The 22,303-nt window shown below is 36.5% G+C and overlaps 2 protein-coding genes across 14 annotated transcripts in view; one reads left to right on the top strand and one right to left on the bottom strand.

Annotated features, from left to right (window-relative positions):
• SUN3 (Sad1 and UNC84 domain containing 3) overlaps positions 1-16,428 on the bottom strand; it is a 32,408-nt gene extending 15,980 nt beyond the window's left edge. Inside the window, exons 1-3 of the mRNA XM_081284304.1 lie at positions 15,735-16,428; positions 12,663-12,724; positions 6,328-6,431 (exon numbers count right to left, since the gene is read on the bottom strand). Of these exons, the coding sequence (XP_081140430.1) occupies positions 6,328-6,431; positions 12,663-12,724; positions 15,735-15,856 (288 nt within the window). The 5' untranslated portion in view covers positions 15,857-16,428. The remainder of the gene's footprint in view (positions 1-6,327; positions 6,432-12,662; positions 12,725-15,734) is intronic.
• The window catches only part of LOC308643887 (uncharacterized protein C7orf57), a 65,616-nt gene that overhangs the window by 21,908 nt on the left and 21,405 nt on the right, over positions 1-22,303 (top strand). For 4 of the 13 annotated variants that reach the window (XM_081284294.1, XM_081284292.1, XM_081284295.1 and 1 more), the window contains one exon: positions 3,837-3,874. The exons of 7 other annotated variants lie outside the window; for them this stretch is intronic. In XM_081284294.1, the coding sequence (XP_081140420.1) occupies positions 3,845-3,874 (30 nt within the window). In that variant the 5' untranslated portion in view covers positions 3,837-3,844. Of the gene's footprint in view, positions 1-3,836; positions 3,875-5,122; positions 5,164-22,303 lie in introns of all 13 variants that reach the window. 2 more of the 13 variants (XM_081284286.1, XM_081284297.1) reach the window with 2 other exon arrangements.

The following is a 22,303-nucleotide window of genomic DNA, read 5'->3' as shown; positions in this document are numbered from 1 at the left end:
AGATGAGATCAGGGGAAATGAATTTGGTGGTTGGACACACTTGATGTGCGTGGGAGGGAGGCATTATGAAGCATCTGTAAGGAGACAAACAGTGGAGAGATGGTGTAGGATTGTGGGGTCTGCACTCTGGAAGTGCACAAAGGGCTGCTGCACACCCTGTGCCTCTGTCCAGGATGTAGCCCAGTTGCCATTTTCCCCCTCTGAAAAGACCTCAGCAGGGCAGCCAGTGCCTCTGTTCCCATGAGCTTATCCTGTTCTGTCTTTTCCAGACTCTCCCATGTGTTATGGTGACTGGATGTTCCCATTTCAGACACCGTAAGATTACAGACCTGGGAGCAACCTGAAGCTCCCTACATCCTCCCCATCCACCTGTACTCAAGCGTGGGATTAGCACACACACATCTACGTACTCACACAGGCATACTCAAACACAATTATGCACATTCATATACACACTTTTACACATACACACATGTGCTCTTAGCACACATATGCACCCATTAAAAAGCATACATATACACTCACACACACACACACACACACACACACACATGCATGCATGCCTAGCACCTACTCTAACACAGAATGCTCAGAGAGGGTCTGTGTGGGAGCCAACAAGAGCAGTTAGTAGCAGACAGAGGAGACATGTAAAAAGAGGATCCTGATACAAATGGTCAGCAGCACTCATAGCCTCTGACATTCTTTCTTTCTGGTTCAGAACTCACTTTCACTGACATATATATTTACTGAACATGGTTTATTGTTGGTTCAGGAGTATGGTACATTTCACTATGTTAGGAAAATAGCACAAACCAGAGTGGAGGAATAAAAACCAGGTCTGACTCAAGCAATAACTCCATTGGATAAATTATAGCTTCCATTGTGTAGGATTCCATAAGTTTTTTCCTGAACTTCTGTCCTAAGTGAAAATTTCTCCTGTCAGTCTGAAAGAGGCATCCATGTACTTATTGGTCATTTCCTTTTGGTAACAAAGCCCACCTTTCAGGAGTTCCAAAGAAAACTCAAAGAGACTGTATGAGGTCTCTGGGGCTGCTATAACAAATGGTTGCAAATGGGAGGCTTGAAACACCAGAAATGTATTCTCTCACAGTTCTTTCTGAAGGCCAGGAGTTAGACATTAAGGTGCCAACAGGGTACCTTTGAAAGGCCCTCAGGGAGAGTTGTTTCTTATTTCCTCCAGCTTCTGAGGGCTCTTGTCATTCTTGATTGTGGCTACATCACTCCAGTATCAGCCTCTATTCTCCATGTTTCTCTCCTCCATGTGTCTTTTATAGGGACACTTGTTGGATTCAAGGCCCATTATCCAGGTTGATTGAATATTAATTACATCTGCAAAGATCCCTTTTTCCAAATTAAGGTCACGCAGATTCTGAGGGTTAGGATGTAGACTTATCTTTTGAGGGGGTCACCTTTCAACTCCCTGCAGAAAACATCAATGTTATCTGGGCCTGGGAGTTTTGGCTTAGTGTAAAGCACTTACCTACCATGCACAAAACCCTGGGTTTAATCACCAGCCCCCTTCTCCCCTAACACACACAATGTTATCTGGGAAATATTGCTCCATCTTTCTTCTCTGATTAATTTGCTTTTTTGTTACAAAGAATCTCAGTTCCCATCAGTTTTTCTCAGTTTGCTCCGTGCAACACAGAAGGACATTTTACAAATGCTGTTGTGCAATGTGTGATAACGGCATCAGGATGGAATGCAGGGTGGCACCCAGGAAAAAAACTACCTGGCATTTTCTCCCCTGCTGAACAATACAATCTTTTATAGGCTCTCCTCAACATTTTTCTTTTGGCAGGGATGTGGATTTGGGAGCTTATTATAGCTAGGTAGAAATTCTCATTTCTAGCTTTTCAGTTTGTTTGAGTAAGTACCCTATCAGTAGGGGCTGTTTTTTCAATGTTTCTTTCTTCTGTTCTGGCCTTAAAAGAACTATAGAAAAGACTCCTTAATTAATTTGCATGAATTTGAGAGCTCCTTAAACAATAAAACTTTCTACAGTTTTTAAAACATTTGTATTTTGCTCCATTCCCAAAAGCTTTTCAGGTTTGATCCATTATAGGAAGGTGTATGTATATGTGTGTGTGTGTGTGTGTGTGTGTAGAATAAAAACATACAGGACAAAAAAATAAACAAGGACATAAAAGCAAAGAAAAAATAAAGGTTGGAAAAGTAAAATGATGCTAGAAGCATGTTTGAACATACATGGGTCTTAAATTCTTAGAAGTTATTAGCTATGGGTCATAAATTTGTTTTTGAGAATCATGGCAACTAACTCGAGTGGGAATAGGAATGATCAAAATTCACAGCATCCACAGTGTATAAAACAGAAACAGATTCAGGACTGAAGGTGTAGCTCCATGACAGAGCACTTGCCTAACATGCCCAAGGCTTTGGGTACTATTCCCAGTACCGCAAAAATTTTTTAAAAAAGAAAAATACTGCAGAGGCTGCTTTGTGTACAGTTTGTAATCCCTCTGCAACACTTCTGGAAATAGGACTGATATTCAGCTTTCTAAGAACCTGTCCTTTCCGTCCCTCCCTGTGGATAGGCAGCCTCACCGCAAAGCTGCAGGCAGGCAAATCCCCAAGAGTGTAAGAGCCACAGCATCCAAGGTGCACAGCCTGCAGGAAAACTGTTTCTGCAACAAAGATGGACTCCTGGCAGAACTCCTGTAGTTAATTCTAATCATGAATTAAGAGAGAATCTGTCTGCATGTGCAGCCAATTGAGCAGATAGAGGATTTACAGCCTCCTGGGGTATAAAGGCGGCAAGTGGAAGCAGCCAAGAGAAGGCCACAGGCAGAGAGAGCCTCAGCTTTATTTGCTTAGCCTTTTTAAAAATCTTCCCTAGTATTGGGTAATGCTAGGCAACCGCTCTGCTACTAAACTATAGCCCCAGTACTGTTTTGCTTTATTAAGATAATGTTGACTGCTAACCCAACATTTTATGCCTTAAAACCTATAGCTCTGATAATTTAGCTTGGACAAATTCAGTAAGGTGTATGAAATTTGGCCATATGGCTGTTAATTTTATTCTCACTACAAAATTCATTAAGATTTTTAATTTTAAACTGTATAACTTCCAGGTGAATACTAGAAGACATAATGATTGCAGTCTGTGTCCCTGGGTAAATAATTAAGCTTGCTGCTTAATGTGGGACTTTAGATATAAACCAGTTAAATGCTGGAGCAAATAATTTGAAATCATGGTCTTAAATTCATCCAGTAAGTCGATGGTTTCTGAGGCTACACTGTGTGTGACAATAAGATTTCATCCTTCATGTAAGCAGGGAGCAGTTGGCAGGTTGAGTCGCAGCCAAGTCTTGTGTTTAGATTTCAGCTTCAGGATTTGTAGCTGTACAACCTCAGGCTGCTGCATTTCCTTGCTCTGATACAAGCTTCCTAATTTATTTATGTATCTAGTAAGACTTTTCTTAAAGGGTCGTTTTGAGGCTAAAGTGAAACATGTATTTGATGTGCGTAGGACTGGTTCGGATGCATGATGTTATTCTGTTCTTCATGGTGGGAGAGTAGGAAGCATATCTAGCTTTTTTGAAAAGGTGTATTAAGTCATTAACATAAAAATATTACCTCAGGATTGCAAATACTCCATGTTTATCCTTTTTTAAGAAGTGTATATTATAGTGACACAGCCACAACAATGTTCATAGCAGCTCAATTTACAATACCTAAACTGTGGAACCAACGTAGATGTCCTTCAATAGATGAATGGAAAAAGAAACTGTGGTATATATACCCAATGAAATATTACTCAGGATTGAAAGAGAATAAAATTATGGTATTTACAGGTTCATGGATGGAGGTGGAGAATATCATGCTAAGCAAAGTAAGTCATTCCAAAAAAGAAACAAACAAACAAACAAAAAAACCAAAGGCTGAATGTTCTCTCAGATAAGTGGATGCTGATCCATAATGGTGGTGGTGGTGGGGGGGGTGCGTGGGGGAGAATGGAGGAACTTTGGGCAAAGGGGAGGGAGGGATGGGGAGGGGGCAGGGGACAGGAAAAATGGTGGAATGAGATGAACATCATTACTCTAGGTACATGTATGACTGCACATATGGTGCAACTCTACATCATGTACAACCAGAGAAATTAAAAGTTGTTCTTCATTTGTATACAATGAATCGAAATACATTCTGCTATCATGTGTAAGTAATTTGAACAAAAAAAGAAGCATATCCTAAGTAAATAATCAAAGATGATTGAAGACACTTAGCCACAAGATGTTCATGTTTATAATACTGAAAAATTAGAAACAGTTCAATTGTTCAGATATAAGTATTAACTGAAAATATTATTTATAAGCCATAAAATGATATTATAAAATAATATCTAAAGACAGGGGACATGTGTAATCTATTGTTATTAAGCTGACCAAAGCAAGCTATGGAACAGCATCTACTGCATGTAGCTTGGGATCTATAAAGTGCTCACATAGAACTAAACCACAATCAGTCCCTAGTGATTTCTGATGGCTTTTGTGTGTGTGAAAACCAGCATAACACTGGGCAAAAGTGAAACTATTGTAACTAATCCTCAACTTCAGTCTCATAAAAATACTGCCCTTAGAGCCTTAGGTACTTTTTAAAGGGAGAACACTGTTGAGGATGCTGATCAGAGGGGTTACCCAATCCTCAGGCCCTAGCAGCACCTGCCAGACATATTTAACCTGCCAGACATATTTATGAATGTATTAGGGGATTTCAGAAAAAAACAGAATTAATCTGGGGTGTATGTGTGTGATTTTCTTTTAAGGAACTGGTCATGCAATTGTGGGGTTTGCAAGTCTGAAATTGTTAGGGAAAATTGGCAGGATGGAGATCCAGGGAAGAGCTGATGCTGTAGTTCAAGTTTAAAGATCATATGGAGAGAGCTGGGGTTGTGGTTCAGTAGTAGAGTGCTTGCCTCAAATGTGTGAGGCACTGGGTTCGATTCTCAGAACCACATATAAATAAATAATAAAGGTCCATCAACAACTAAAATGAATAAAATAAATAAAATTTAAAAAAGATCATATGGGGGCAGAATTCCCTCTTCCCTAGGAGATCTCATTTTTTATTTTTTTCTTTTCAGCTACTCAACTGGCTGGATAAAGCCCACCCATATTAGAGAGGGTAATCTCCTTTATTTAAAGCCTATTGATTACATGCTAATCAGATCTGAAGAACTCCTTCATAGTAACATTTACATTGGGCTTGAGCAAATATTGAGGCACTGTGGCTTAGCCAAGAAGACATATAAAATTAACCTTCACAATGAGGGTAAGTCATAAACAGACAATAACTGGATCCTCTACTGTCCACCCTGAATGTTCATCTCTGTTTTATTGGGAATGAGCTAACTATCTGGCCCAGCTCCCAATGGCTTGGGTTCTGGTCTTTGCTGTGAGGATGCCCATCTGTCAGAGGCTGACTCCCTGTGGAGTTTCCACAAGACTGTACTTTTGTCCAGGACTTGGGCTCAGAGATTCTCAGAATATACAAAGAGAAACATTTTTATGATTTGGAGTGATTCCAGGTGTCAACCCATGAACTTCCAGGGAAATGTTTCACTGGCCTTGAATCCTGCAGGAACCATCCTGTGCAATTGCCTTTCTTTAGGGTTTCCACATGGCAAAACACATTGGAATATAACCATTTCTGGATGAACTGGGAAGTAGAGGATGTCAGAAGACCTGCCTTAGGGAAAAGGGCAGGAAGTATAACTAAGCACTCAGGTCCAGGATCAGGATGGAGCCACCTCTGTGTTAAAAGGTCAGCACATGTGTGGATGCAAGTCAATTCGTCTGCCTCTTCCCATGGTGCAGTGGAGACCAGGCCATGGATCCACCAACTTTTTCCCTCTCGTTTTCTGAGGTCTAAGTACAGAATGGATAAAGCTCAGTGTGAAATGTTAGGGAGGTGTGCTTGGGCTGGGGTGGACCAGAAGAGGATAGATAGTCAAGGACTGGCCTCCATCTAAACCCACTGAGATCAAACTAGCTTCAGGGTGAAAGAAAATACTATACTGCTCAGAGTATCAGAAAATTTAACAATAAAGATTGATCTGCCATTTTTCTTTATGCTGGAGCTTCTAGTGGGGAACTTGTAAGCATCAGAAGCTGTGGAGAATTTTTAGGGCCTCTTTGGAAAGGGCCACTTAAAAGAACTCTTCTTCATATATTATTTCTATAAGATAGTCTCACACAAAACCAAATCACATACTGCAAGCTAGACCTGTCCTGTAGCATATTAAGTTTTAAATGAGTGACATACAACAATAACTTAAAAAAACATCACCTGGTAATTATAAAGTCTTGAACCATATTCTGCAATCATGGCATATAATTGACTGGATTTCTGATGAAACTCTGTTTGTTTAAGCCACTGATGGTTTAGAAGTCCTGTTACAGAAAAGACAATTCTGGTTAAAGAATTTATCTATAAATATTTCACATGCATTAACAGTATTTTTTCTAAGCAGGAGGACATAGATAGATAAGGCAAATAGATACTCTATAAGGTCCTTGGGTAACAACATAGAAAATGGCAGAACAGGACATTCAAAGAATCAGTCATCCACAGAATCAATCAGAGCACAAAAAAGACTAAAAGCATTAACTCTAGAATCCTGATCTACAGCAGATTTGAGATGGGAGAGGAAAAAAAAAACCAGTGAACTTGAAGCTGGGACTATTGAAATTCTGTAGTCGAACAAAAAGATCAACACAGGCACTGTGGCAGTCCCTGAAGGAGGAATATGAAAGGGACAGAAAGAATATGTAAAGGAATAATGGCTGAAAACTTTCCAAATTTTATGGAAAACATGATCTACACATTCAAGAAGTTCATTAAACTCCAAGTAGACAAACTTCAAAGATATCCACATGACAACACTTTACACTCAGACTGTTAAAAGACAAAGACATAGAAAGAAACCTGAAAACGGCAAGAGAGAAATGCCTTCTCAGTAGGATTATCACTTGCTTTCTCTTTAGAAGTCATGGAGGACAGAAAGCAGTGAGATAATGTTTAAAGTAACAAAAATAAAAAATAATGACATGGGTGCCAAAACAATAGAAATTATATATCCAGCAAAACTATCCTTATAAATGAAAAGAAAAATTTAAGACATTCCCAGAAAAAAATCTTAGAGCATCATTATCATTAGACCTATCCTATTGAAAAATGCTAAGGGGAGTCCTTCAGGCAGAAGTGAAAGGATGTTCAAAAGAGTAATTCAGTTCCATATAAAGAACTCAAGATTTTTCTGTAAAGGTAACAACATAGGAAGAACAGCATTATTGTATTTTCGGTTGGTAACTCCTTTTAAAATTTCCTACATGATTTAAAAGACAAATGTACAAAACATAATTATAAATCCATATTAATGCATACACAGTATATAAAGAAGCAATTTTTGACAACAATATAAAGAGGGGCAGAGTTGTAGAGAAACAGAATTATTTTGATACTATTAAAACTTGTTGCTATCAACTCAAACTATATTGTTTTGAACTGAGCATGTTCATTCATAACTCCCATGGTAGACGCTAAGAAATTGTCTATACATGTAATAGAAGATAAAACAGTACACCACAATAAATCAATTAAACACAGATAAAGGCAATAACAGAGGAAATGAGGAACAAAAAATAATATATAACATAGAAAAAAAAATAAAAAGTGAGGCTCAGTGGTACATGCCTGTAATGCCAGTGACTTGGGAGGCCAAAGCAGAAGGATGGAAAATTGGAGGTCAGCCTTGGCAACTTAGTGAGACCCTGTCTAAGAGGGGCCAAGGATATAACTCAGTGGTAGAGCACCCCTGGGTTTAATCACTATTACTTCCAAAATAAAAACTAAAATTAAAAATAAAATTTTAAAGAAGGCAGAAAAAAACTTTCTTTATTGGTAATTTAAATGTAAATTAATTAAACTCTCCAAGTAAAAAGTAGAGACTGTGAAAATGGACTTAAAAACACGATTCAACTGCTCATATGAGACTCATTTTAGAACCTAGTCTGAAAACAATTTGTTGAAAGAAATCAAAGAACTACATAAATAGAAAGGGAATCCATCAATCCATGTTCATGAGCTGGAAGATTTACTATGGTTAAGATGACAATACTATCCAAAGCTATTAAAGCAATCCCATTGAAATCCTACCAATGTCATACTGGTATAAATAATAGATGTTCAGAAAAATTGGATAGAATTATGAATCCCAAAATAAATCTATAAATCTATGGCCAAGTGAATTTTGGGCAAAGGTGCAAATACTATTCAAAGATTTCTATGAGGAAAGAATTATCTGTTTTAACAAATAATGCTGGGTTGACTGAATATTCACATGCAAAATAATGGGAGTTGGGCCGTTACCTTGCACCAAACACAAAAACAAACTCAAAAGAGATAAATTACCTAATATAAAGGCTAGAACTACAAGATTACTACTAAAACAGATTAAATATTCAGATTTGGGGTTTGGCAATTCTTCAACAAGACAGCAGCAAAATTATAAACTTTTGTGCCTCAAGGACATTATAAAAAAGTGAAAAGACAACTCACAGAATGAAAAAAAATATATTTTCAAATTGTATGTCTAGGAAGTTTTTTAATATACAAAGAATATAAAGAACTCTTACTACTCAACAATGGAAGGACCAAAAAATTCAAAAATGAGCCAAAGATAAATAGACAGGCCTTCAAGGACATTTAAAAATGGCCAACAAGCTCATGAGAAGATGCTTAACAATGAAACTGAAAACGTCATCAAAAACCTACCAATGGGGGCTGGGTTGTGGCTCAGCCATAGAGTGATTGCCTCACACGTGTGAGACACTGGATTTCTTCCCCAGTACCACATAAAAATAAATAAATAGACAAATTAAAAGTATCATCCATCTACAACTAAACAACTAAAAATAATAACAAAATAACCTACCAACAAAGAAAAGCTCAGGATCAAAAGGATTCTCAGCTGAGTTCTACCAGACCTTTTTTTATAATGTAAATTTTTAAAAATTTATATATGACAGCAGAATGCATTACGATTCTTATTACATATATAGACCACAATTTTTCATATCTCTGGTTGTATACATAGTATATTCACATCAATTCGTGTCTTCATACATGTACTTTGGATAGTAATGATCATCACATTTCTACCACACCTTTGAAGAAGAACTAACACCAATTCTCCTCAAAATATTCTATGAAATAGAAAAGGAAGGAACCCTTCCAACTCATTCTATGAGCTAGTATCACCTTACTACCGAAACCAGACAAAGACACATCAAGGAAAGAAAACTGCAGACCAATATCGCTGATAAACACAGATGCAAAAATTCTTAATAAAATACTGGCAAATTACATACAAAAGCCTATTAAAAAGATAGTGCACTATGATCAAGTGGGGTTCATCCCAGGGATGCAACTTTGGTTCAACATAAGGAAATCAATAAATGTAATTTATCACATCAATAGACTTAAAGATAAGAATCATATGATCATCACAATAGATGCAGAAAAAGCACTTGACAAAATACAGTACTGCTTCCTGTTCAAAAAAACTAGAGAAACTAGGGATATCAGAAACATATCTCAACATTGTAAAAGCCATATATGCTAAACCCAGGCCAACAACATTCTAAATAAAGAAAAAGAAAGCATTCCCTTTAAAAACTAGAACAAGACAGGGATGCCCTCTTTCATCACTTCTATTCAACACAGTCATTGAAACTCTAGCCAGAGCAAATTATACAGAAGAAAGTAAAAGGATATGAAGAGGTAAAGAAGAGCTCAAACTATCTCTATTTGCTGATGACATGATTCTATGTTTAGAAGACCCAAAAACCTCCACTAGAAAACTTCCAGAAGTCATAAATGAATTAAGCAAAGTAGTAAGATATAAAATTCATAATGGGGAGCAAACTGCTCATTGGGTACAGGGTGATTCCTTTGGGAGGGATGAAAATGTTTAGTGAGTACAAAGGCTAAATGTTCTCTGATATGTGGATACTAACACACAACAAGGAGGGGGGACAGAAGAAAAGTTCAGTGAATTAGACAAAGGGGAATGAAGGGAAGGGAGGGGAAATGGGAATAGGAAAGACAATTAAAGGAATTAGACATAACTTTCCTATATTCATATGTGAATACATCACCAGTGCAACTCCACATCAGTAATAACCATAAAAATGAGATCCTAATTAGAATAAGTTATATTCCATGTATGTATAATATTGTCAAGATACACTCTACTGTCACATATATCTAAAAAGAACAAATAAAAAAAGAAAAGATGTCTAGCATTAGTCATTAGGGAAATGCAAATCATAACCACAGTGAGATACCTTTGCATATCTACCAGGATGGATATCACGAAAAATACATGGAAAATAAAATGAGTTGGAGAGATGTGGAACAATAAGGCTCATCATATACTGCTGGTGGGAATTCATAGAGTGGTGCAGCCACTGTGGAAAACAGTCTGCCAGTTCTTTCTTGGCAACTCCACTGTTTCGTATTCACTCAAAAGAACTGAAAGCAGATATTCAAACAAACACCACTATCCACAATAGCACCACTATCCACAATAACCAAAAGGTGGAAATAGTCCAAGTGTCCATCAGTAGATAGAAGGATAAATAAAATGCAGTACATACATATAACGAAGTATTATTTAGATATGAAAATGAAAGAAGGACTGACTGATACACCCTACAATATGCATGACCCTTCAAAATATTATGCTAAGCCAAAGAAACGAGACAAGAAAGGACACATGTTGTATGATTCCAAAAGAAGTAAGTGTGTAGAGACAGAATACAGATTGGTGGCTACCAGGGTCTGAGTAGAGGGGAAATGGGAAGCAAACTGCTCATTGGATACAGGGTAATTCCTTTGGGACGGATGAAAATGTTTAGTGAGTACAGAGAGAAAGTGATTACACAACGTTGTGAGTGTACTAAATGCCTCTGAATTATTCATTCAAAAATAGTTAATTTGGCCTGGGTTGTAGCTCACTGGTGTGGTGGAGTGCGTGCCCGGCATGTGTGAGACACTGGGTTCGATCCTCAGCATCACATAAAAACAAATAAATGAAAATAAAAAATGTTTGGAGCATGGTATTCCCTTTAAAAAATAGTTAATTTTATATTATGTAATTTCATCTCAGTACAGAACAAGAGTATCAGAATCCAACTTAATCCTACTGAAATCATTAATGCATCAGTAGGATCTAAAATGGATCTAGCACATTTGTTGGTAAATTAGCCAGCTTGAAATTAAGAAAATAAAAATAAACAGTTTGTATCCAAGATATATGTGTATCTTACAAGATGTTGCTACAGTTTGTATAAGTGTTCCCCAAAGGCCAAAGGGGATCCTGGGACTAAGGCCTATGTTTTCTCTCTCTTTCACTTCCTGGACACCATGAGATCATCAGTTTCTTCTATCACATGCTCCCACCATGATGTTCTGCCTTGTCATCAGCCCAAAAGCAATGGGCAAACTGGTCATTGTCTGAAACTTTTGAAATTAATAAGCTTAAAACAAACCTTTCTTCTTTTAAGTTTATTATCTCAGGTATATTGTCATGGTAATGTAAAACTGACCAACACAGATGTCAGAGGAATATAAAATATAATTTCTAGAGTGAGAAATATTCTGAACCTAAAAAGCTCTACTTCCCACACTGTGTGCACCTAACTCAGGCACTGAAGTGGAGCCAGAATAAAACAGGTTTATATCACTACATATGAGCCTGGGCCAGAGCTGTGAGGATATTTCATCCACAGGGATGACAAGACAGTGGTAGCAGCAACCAGAGGGGGAAGAAAAGATGAAGGTAACAGTTTCAATGTTAACTGAGATGAAGAAAAGACAGCCAGGAAACAAAGCAAGTCATGAAGTGTGCAGTTCTTACCAGAAACAAGAACATTCAAGACCTAGTGGAGATCCCCTGAGTTGGGAGGGGTGCTTTCAGTTCACTAAAGCTTCAAATAGAGGCAGCTATGCTCACTTTGAGCTGATGTAGGGTCAGGCTAAGGCAGCAGTTCAGGTATACATATGCAACAACAACAAAAACAATAACAGCACACACAATACTGCTATATTATAAATAACATTTTGTGGAATTAACCAAATTGAAACCCTGGTTTCAGTAGGAATTCCATATCTTAGGTTGTCAACATATTCAAGAGAAACTTTCTAATGTCCAGGGGTTGTGATTTGTAATATTGGTCAGTCAAAAGCCAAAAACTGCATGTAAAACAGCAATATCTTTGGAACCATGTGATGACTAAGTCTTTGGCTGTCCAAACTGAGCCACTCAACTTTAGAAAATGTAAAATGTATTTGCAATATATATATTAAGTACTCTAAATTTTACAACTTCTGTTATTTTAAACTACAATTCTAAGAGAAAAAACTTTTTAAATTTTTCTATAAAGAAACATATTTATTTTACAATGAGAGACAAAAAAAAAATGCTTCCAAAATGTGCAGTTCCCTTACAGTGTTTTCTGTGGCACTTAATTACAAATATAAGCCATTCCTCTGAGATCTCTCTTACTGTACAGATATATCCTGTGAAACTGCTTTAAGGATCATTAGTTAAAACTTACCCACAAGAAGAAAAGTAAATATAAATATTGTACTTAAGATAATCTTCCATGATCGAGTTAACCTACAAAAAAAAAAAAGCCAGTAAAAAATAAAAGAGAAGAAGAATTTTACAGTGTAATACATTACTATTAAGCTTTAACTTGGACTTTAGCCACTACTCCCAAGTAAACACGCTTGCTATTCACATTCATGCTTATTCTACATAGATTCTGTGAGTTAACTTAATCCCTAACCCATTATTCTTGAAATAGAGAGAAAATAATTTTCTTAAGGTACACACTTACATACTTTCATGGTCCTTATTCACACATATATAACTGTGGTCATATTATATGCCTATCTATATTCTTTAAATGCTGATGAGAAAAAAAAATGAAGACCGGTATCCTGAAAGTCTCAAGTATGGCTTTGATTTTGCAGGAATTAGGTATTAAACTTAAGTACAATGATAAAAATTATTTAATAAATGTTAAGTCATCATAAGCCTCTTTCCACTTTGCATTAAGATATAGAGAGCATGCACACAGAAGTACACAAATAATAATTGTATAGCACATCATTGTGTGAAGTAGAGCAACCTCAGTGCTGTGGACTCTAAATTGCACTCCTGCCCCCCTGCATACAGATGTTGAAGCACTTCCCCCACCGTGTGACTATGTTTGAAGACAGAATCTGTAAATGTCATAGGGAATGTGCAGGATCTTTAGAGGCTAATTAAGGTTAAATGAGTTCATCTGAGTGGGCCCTAAATGGATAGGGCTGATGTCCTTAGAAGAAGGGGAAGAGGACGAGTCCAGAGCACTTTGTCTCTGTGCACACAAAAGAAGGGCCACACGAGGACATAAGCATGGTGGCTGTGTGCAAGGCAGGAAAGGAGTCCTCACCAGAGATTAAATCAACTGGAACCTTGATCTCTGCCTCCAAAACTCTAAGAAAATAAATTTCTTCTGTTTAACTCTTCCATCTATTTTAAAATCAGATGAATATACCCAGTCCATCAGAAAGCCCTCTCATATCTATGTCTTCTTCCTCTGAAGGTAACAGCTCTCTTGAGCTCTATCCCAACTAGGTGTGCTCAGTTTTGTCATGTACCTAGGTGGAACTCCGTGTGTATGTGCTCTGTCTGCCTTTCCTCAGCATATGCTTGTAAGTCATTACGCTGTTGTGTGTGGTTGTGATTCATTCATTCTCATGACTCTCTAGTCTCCCACCATGTGGATATAACCCTGGTGTCTATTCTAATATGGATGGGCATTTGGGACTAGGACAATTATTTCACAAATATTCTTAAGCAATGCTACTATGGACATTCTCATACATGATCTGTTGATGAACACCTGTATGCATGTCATTTAGGTGTATTCCCAAGAGAGGAATTGCTGGGTCATAGGATATGTGCATATTTAACTGCAGCAGATTTGCCAAACAGTTTTACAAAGCAGTTGTAGTCATAACCTTTTCACACTCAACTTTTTTTTTTTTTTTTTTTTTTTTTTGGTGGAGGTTAAGGAAAAAATGCAGGGCCTCATGCATGCTAGGCAAATGCTCTACCAATAAGTGACATCACCAACCCTCACACTCAACCTTTTAAAAAAGCACTAAAGGAAAAGGGGGTTGCTTAAATAATTTGAGCTAGAACACAAGGCTGTAAGTTGGAAGCAACAGGTGAAGATCTGTGTCGCAATTTAGGAAAGACTGGTGACATGCTCCCAGAACATCAATTCTCTCAGCACTTTGGTTCACCTACTGGCTCTGAACTAGTCTCCATCAACTGAAAAGCACAATTCCCTGCCCAGGTCTACAAGGAATGTCTAAGAAGGTAACCTTAAAGTCTGGAAATGATGTGATTCATATTTAGATACGAGTATTTCCTTAAATTTTACTTAATTGTGTTCAACTATCATTAAACAGATTACTTAATGTTTTTTGAGTTAGTTGATGAAATGTTGTACAAATTTACTCTTTACTGATCTGCTCTTCAGTTATAATGTCAGTTGAGCTTTGTAAACCTACAGCTTCAATACACAGGGAGACTTAGAATGAGTCACCCAATTCCTTAACAGAAGTTCTAAGTGCCTCACCTCCCCCAAAGTAGCTAAGAGAGTTTTCCTCACTCTTACTTCCAGAAAGTATGTTCTTGAAATCATTCAATCCTTTAATTATTACTGGTCATATAGGAAGTGGTAGAGCCCACTATCTAAAGAAAGGTATTCAAAGGTTAATTATGGTCCCTGCTGGAGGACTGGTTTGATTAAAATTATTATATTATAATATTTATCAAAGATTAATCCAGCTTTTTTTTTAAGCCTGGCTGCCAGGCTCTGCTTTGCAAAAGTCCTTCTATGCCTTCACCTAGCCTGTGGGATTCTGCCATTTGAGCAAAGCATGCTTTATTATTGACTGATTTTAAAATGCTGTCTTTCTTGTACTTATAACTCTGTAGCAATTCTTACATTTTTTACACACAGTTTTGTTTCTATGCAAGTGCTTTATTGGTACTATTGGGATGGTTATTTCATTATTTTCAGTTTTCTTGTCCCATCAGGCAGCATAATTGGCCCATCCAAGTGGACAGGGCTTCCCTGCAAACTCTGTCCAGGCACTATGTAATGTTTACAAGGGAAACTCAGTTATTAGCTCAAAATGTGTATCCATTATCAAGCTGTTTAGTCAATTCTCATCTGAGAGTGTAACAAACGCCACTCTATAGCTAGCACTTCCTGTCCAGCATTGAGCTCTGTATACCACGGAGACTGGATAGTTAGGCCTTCAGTGAAAATTGAGTTATCTCTAAGGTTTAAATTACTGCTGCTGAGGTTCATTTTTTAAAAATATGGCTTCTCTTTCATAGTCCTTGTCCCCAGACTTCTATAATTAATCTAAATACCACTGACATAGAAAGAAGAGAGCATGCCACAGGAAACATGGTGACTGATAGAAACTGGAAATGATTTTCTCTAAAAGGAAGTTACAACATCTGTTCAGTTATTTTCCAGGTAAACAGGGCACAAACTTCACACATGACATGTACAACATAAGCTCTTACAGAAACCATTCTGGAAGTTACATACCCATTTCCATCAGGGTTTTCATGCTCTGAAAGCAAAACATTAAAACTTGCACTGCTGCCAGGTTCTTCAGAATGACCTCGAAAAAACCGTGCACCCCTTCTCATTTTTGTTCTGCCATTCATCTTCCCCCACCAAGTAGCATAGAGCTCATGGAATGAAAGATACCATTTGTTGTCTCTTTCCTATTTTATGGAAAACATGAGGCTACCCATAATAGTTTTTGGTTTGTTTTTAGATCTTCTTACTTCACAGGTATTTCTCCTTCAAGGGGGAAACTGTGAGTAAGCAAATTTTGAAAAGCCTGTGACTCTTCTATTGCATCATTCTCTGTGACACCTCATAAAGATAGACAGGCCACCACGCCCATCCAGGTGCTATATACACAGTCACCTCTCTGCTTCCCATTTTTTATTGTACCATATTTGAAATCCACTGAGAAACCTAAAGGTTCCCCCATGTACCTGCTATTTTGCTATAGCAAATCTGGATATTTTGCTATTTGCTTCAGTACTTAAAAATATAGAAGAAATACAATGGAAGACCCCCCCCCAAATATACCCCAGTCTCACATCTTACCTTTTTTTCCCCACAGATAACTCCAACCTGAAAATTGATATACTCCACTCTCATGTGTTTTGTGATATTTTACAACATAAATATATATCCACAAATGATAACATTTTTTCATGTTGGACTTAAAATATATAATATGCTACTCTGTTTTTTTCAACATTATATATCTTGAGATATATTAGCCTAGGTTATTCCTTTTACCTGTTCTTTGTGTTTCATCACATATAAATCATAATTCATTTACACCTTTCCTACTAATCATTTACACTTAGGTTATAATGCTCAGTGCATTGTTTTGTATATACCTAGGAATGGAATTGCTAGATGAAAAGATTAGTTAGCTTATTTGGGGTATATAATTCTAGAGTGATAGCTATTTTACTCTCAGTAGTTAATGGCATCTTAATCTGTTTTAAAGTGAATTTTTTGGAGTGATGTCAACAAGATGACAGAAGAGGGCCCCTGCTTGTATCTCCCCATAGCAACAATAATTTGGTAGATATTGTGGGGAAAAGGTTTATATGGGAGCTCTGAGATCCAAGTGGGGAGCTGTGAAATCCCAATGGAACCTTAGACTGAGGAGGGTTATTCTGAAAAGGCAGACCCATGCACAGGTGGCAAGATCATGGAACATGGCCCCAGTTAAAGACCTAGAAACAGCCCTTCCTCCCTTGGTTTGGATATAGCCTCTTGGTCTACTACCTGGGAAGAGTCACACCCACCCATGCCTAGAATCATAGACCTGCTGACTCCAGTCCCACAAGTGGACATCAAAGTAGCTTATGACCCACTTATAGCACCTCCCATAGTTCTGCCCACACAAGAACAATGCTGTAGACACACCTACCTACATGCCTGACATAGGCATGGCAGTCATTCAAATACAGATACTGAAGTATCTATGCAACCCAGCTCTAGACGCCCTCAGCCATGATCTGGGAGTCATTCAGGTTGCCCAGACAACCGGAAAGAGCATGCTCACTCATGTCCCCAGGGGCAGGCCACTGAGTTTATTCCCATAGAATATACTAACAAAGGTATGCAACTGTGCTCCAGTCTATCTCAGCTGAGTTTTGAGGGTAGTTATGTCCACCTAACAATTCAATGGGAGATGAACTCATCTGTACATCCAAAGGCTGAGCTGCTGATATTGGCTCCAGCTGTAAACCCTGAAGCAGTCCTGTGACTTGCTTCCAGCCCAGTCAGGCATGACCTAGGGACAGTTATGCTTGTTCAGGAACCTGTTCAGAGAGCCAGCATAATCCCTCCCAGGCACTCAGCAGGAGTCACATCTGCCCAAGAACCTGGTAACAGACCTGAATCTGCAGATACAATTGTGGTCCTGATGTGGACCCTGGTCCCAGTAAAATCCCTATTTAACAAGGTCCTAGAAGCATTCATATTCACCCAGGAACCAGGTACCCACACCCCTCATAACAGGTATGACAAGTGAAGACTTGGGAGTAGACATGCTATTTGATTGCAACCTGCTTGGCCATAATACTGGATGCATTCCCATTAGCCTGAGGGTCTGACAGAATAAGGTCTTTACTTACTGAAACCATTCTGTAAAAACTGGAAAAGCTGTTTGCTGTCTTAACGATGCAGACACCTCTGAAAGGATGATAAAAATGCAGGCAAGCATAACATCATCAGAGGAGATTAATAAACTCCAATAACTGACCCTAAAAAATTGAGATATAAATGAAGATGGAGAATTTAAAATAATCATTTTAAAAAAGCTCAATGAGATGAAAGATAACACAGATAACTAAACAAAATTAAGAAAATAATGCATGAGCAAAAGAAGAAACTTGATAAAGTAACATATACAAAAAAAATATACAACTAATCAGAAACACTTGAGCAAAAGAATACCATGACATACTGAAAAGTTCCACAGAGAACTGCAACAGCAGACTCAATCATGTGGAAAAAGAATCAGTAAACTCAAAAACAGGTCACTTGATGTTAGTTAGAAGGGGAAAAAGGAAAGAAAAAGAGTGAAGAAAGGGTGAAGTAGGACCTGTAATATGCCATAAAATGAATGAATATTTGCATTATGGGAATACCAAAGTAGAAGAGAGTGACAAAAATATAGAAAGATTATTTAAAGAAATAATTGTAGGAAATTCCCCAAATTTCAGCAGTGATATAAACAGATTCATGAAGCTTAAAAGTTGCTAAGTAAGATAAATTCAAAGAAGCTTACCTAGACACACATTATAATTGAATTGTCGAAAGTTAAAACAAAAATAGAATTTTGAAGTAGCAAGAGAAAAGTGACTTGTCACATTCATGGCCATCATAAGATTATTCACGGTGGTGACCTAAAGAAGAAAGAAAACTGTCACCCAGGAATTTTTATTTGGCAAAGCTTTCATTCAGAAATAAATGAGATAAAGACGTTTCAGACAAATAGGAGCTGAGAATGTCATCACTGCTTGTGATGCTGTGTAAGGCTTGCCTTGCAAGAAATGCAAAAGGAAATATTCAAACTAAGATAAAAGGTAAGTAACAAAATAAAAATATAAAACTGGTAAAAGTAAATACATAGTCAAATTCAGAATTCAGCAGCAATGAAAAGACAGTGGGAAAATCACTATTAACTCTAGTATAAAAGTTAAAAGATAGATGAAAAACAAATATAGCTATGATAACTTGTTAATGAATACACAATATTAAAAGGTATAAAGTATAATATTAATAGCATAAAAAAGGTGTGAAGAGGACAAGTAAAAGTGGAGCTTCTGGGATGGGGATATAGCTCAGTTGGTAGAGTGCTTGCCTGGCATGCACAATTCCCTGGGTTCAATTGCCAGCATCACCAAAAAAAAAAAAAAAAAAAAAATGGAGCTTTTGTATGTGGTTGAAGTTATCAGCTTAAGATAGACCATTAAAATTATAGTATGTTTTATGTAGACATCATGGTAATCACACACAAAATTAAGAAAATAATGAATGAGCAAAAGAAGAATTCTTCAATAGGATAAGAAATAAGAAAAACTGTATAGGTATGTAAAAGGTAATGAAAAAGGAACTTTAGCACACCATTACAAAAAAAAAAAAAAAATCAACAAATAAAAAAGCAAGACCAATGAGAAGACAGGAACAAAGAAACTATAAATCAGCAAGAAACAAATCAACAATGGCAATTATAAGTCCTTAAATCTTAATAACTAATATAAATACAAATGGATTAAAATCTCCAAGATACAGAATGGTTTAATTGGGAAAAATATATTACAAGGTCCAACTTGATGCTGTCTATGAGAAACTCTAACTTTTATAGAATTAAAGAAAAAGAATAAAAAAAAGATATTTCATGGAAATGGTAACTCAAAGAGCAGGGATTAATGCACATCTCATAGAAAAAAAACAGACTTTCAGTCAAAAATCAGCCACTAGTGAAAAATAAAGTCACTGTATAAAGGCATGAATACTTCAATTGGATATAACAGATGTAAATATATACGCACATAATGTCAGAAAAATATAAATATATAAAGCAAATATTAATAGATTTGAAAAGACAAATAACAATGCAATAATATTAGGAAACTTCAAAACTATGCTTTTAGCAACAGATAGATTATTTAGAGAAAATATCAATAAGAAAATGGAGGACTTGAATAACACTATGGATCAAACAGACATATAGAGACATAAACACTCCATCCAATAGTAGCAGAATACACAATCTTGAGAAGTCCTCTGGAGTTTTTAAGGAAAATTCCTGGATAGAGCAGTCTTCAGGACAAATGATATGCCAGGCCAAAAAACAAACTGTAACAGATTTAAAATTGAAATCATATCAAGTTATTTTTCTGAACACAATGGTATGAAGTAGAAATTAACAACAAGAGATACCTATATTTATGTGGGTTTGTCTCTGTGTTTTCTATTCTGTACCATTGGTCTACATATCTATTTTGTTGTCAATACTATGCTGTTTTGTTACTATCGCTTTGTATAGTTTAAGGTCTGGTATTGTGAAATTAAAAATCTTCTCAGCAAAAGAAACAATCAATGAGGTGAAGAAATTTATAGAATCAGAATGGAATGCCAGTTTCCAGCGAAGGAGCAGTGTGGGAGTAAAATTGGATAAAATTGAGCATGAAGTGAGACAAATAAGGGTGTGTATGTTAGATCCTTCTAAATCCTGAGGGATATTATGTGATAGAAAGACATATGAAAAAGTTTAGGAAATAAAGACAGAGATTTTTTTTTACTATAAATGGATTATCCTTGTTTCATGTTTTCTTCTGGTTGGCATCATTACCTAGATTCTTATTTGCCTGGCATCAACAAATACCTATAGTTTCAATAACACTCCAAAGGTCAAAGCTTTCTTCTTCAGACTATGATTTCAGCTAGAATGAAGTGTGTCAGCTTGGATAAATGCTGCACTCTCTTATTAACCCAAGTGAGAAACAGATACTCTATAGTCATGTCAGTTCCAGTTACTAAAATCAGTTATTTTTAAAAATAAGCTCTCCTGTCTGTATAACCCTTATCCAGATAATGTTTGATTTACAGAAATGGAAGCACTTGTTATGCTTGGTGATAACTTGAGTGCCTCTCTATGCAGTGGAATAAACTTGTCATTGCAGTAGGAAGTCTTTTTTTAAATCTTGTATTACTAATTTAATTTTAATTATTTCTTGGTTTTTATTGGTTTTTTTCAAGTACATGACAGAATAATATATTTTGAAATATATAAACATGAATATAACTTATTCTAACTAGGATCCACCTCTTATGGTTGAGAACATGATATGGAGTTACACTGGTGGTGTATTCATAAATAAATATAGGAAAGTTATGTCCAATTCAGTCTAGTCTTTCTTATTCCCATCCCCTCTCCCTTCCCTTCATTCCCCTATGTCTAATCCAATGAATACGAAGTCTTGATTACCTACATGAGGGGGTCAGCTGAAGCTCCCTAGAATTCATTACAATATTATATTACAATATTATATCAGATTAATATTGTAATGAATGTACAATATTAATATTGTACACAATGTTAATTAATATTGTTATATAATAATATATAATTCTTATACAATAATGATATTAATAATTAATATTAATATTGTACATTCATTACAATATGATCATTACGATATTATTCATTACTATATCATTAATTATTATATTATTACATATATAGTAATATATATTAGGTCAGAGTTAGGATTAATTCCTTCCACAAAAATTATCTTCTATTTACCCAGTTCCTATATTACCTGCCTTCTACTAGATTTATAAAGGCTACACTTGAGTAACAGAAGCAGTACTTTGTTTAGTTCAAGTGGTTCAATAATCACCATTATAAAATGCTTTGATTTAAAAAAAAAATTCAAGGGCTGGGGATATAGCTCAGTTGGTAGAGTGCTTGCCTAGCATGCACAAGACCCTGGGTTCAATCCCCAGCACCAAAAAAAAAAAAAAAAAAAAAAAAAAAAAAAAATTCAATAAGAGAAAATCAAGTCTACTTACAGTTGCCTCAGCTGTGGTAACCTTTCTATAAAGGTTCTAATAGTATATCCTTAACTTTCCCAAGGGGTTAACCCTGGGAAATTACCCCACCATCTGGCCCAGGTGGGCATGAAGCTTTCTGACTAAGTGTCTCCTCACTACCTCTGCCAAAGCTATTGTTGCCCACTGACTTCATCAAGCACTTGCCAGATAATTTCCATTCTTGTGAAGCATAATTCCTAATATAATTATTGGGGTTTTTGTGACCCTTAATCCAGCAAAGGTTCACTATTAAAGTCAAGGGTTTAAAACTGTAAACACTATACTGTAGAAATATAGTTAAGAACTTTTTAAAGAGATTCCTGGGCTTACAAAACAGGAATATTCCCCAAAAATGAAGGTATAAGGAAGAACATTTACATGATAATTTTACCACTAATATGCAACTGGCAGACATGTCTATTTGCTGAGTTTTACCAAGTATGCATTTCTCTCTCTCTCTCTCTCTCTCT

Source organism: Spermophilus citellus, assembly GCF_964194105.1.
Source record: "Spermophilus citellus genome assembly, chromosome: 3".
Lineage (NCBI taxonomy): Eukaryota > Metazoa > Chordata > Mammalia > Rodentia > Sciuridae > Spermophilus > Spermophilus citellus.
The sequence above is the reverse complement of the archived record's forward strand: the minus strand, read 5'-3'. Positions and strand labels throughout refer to the sequence as shown.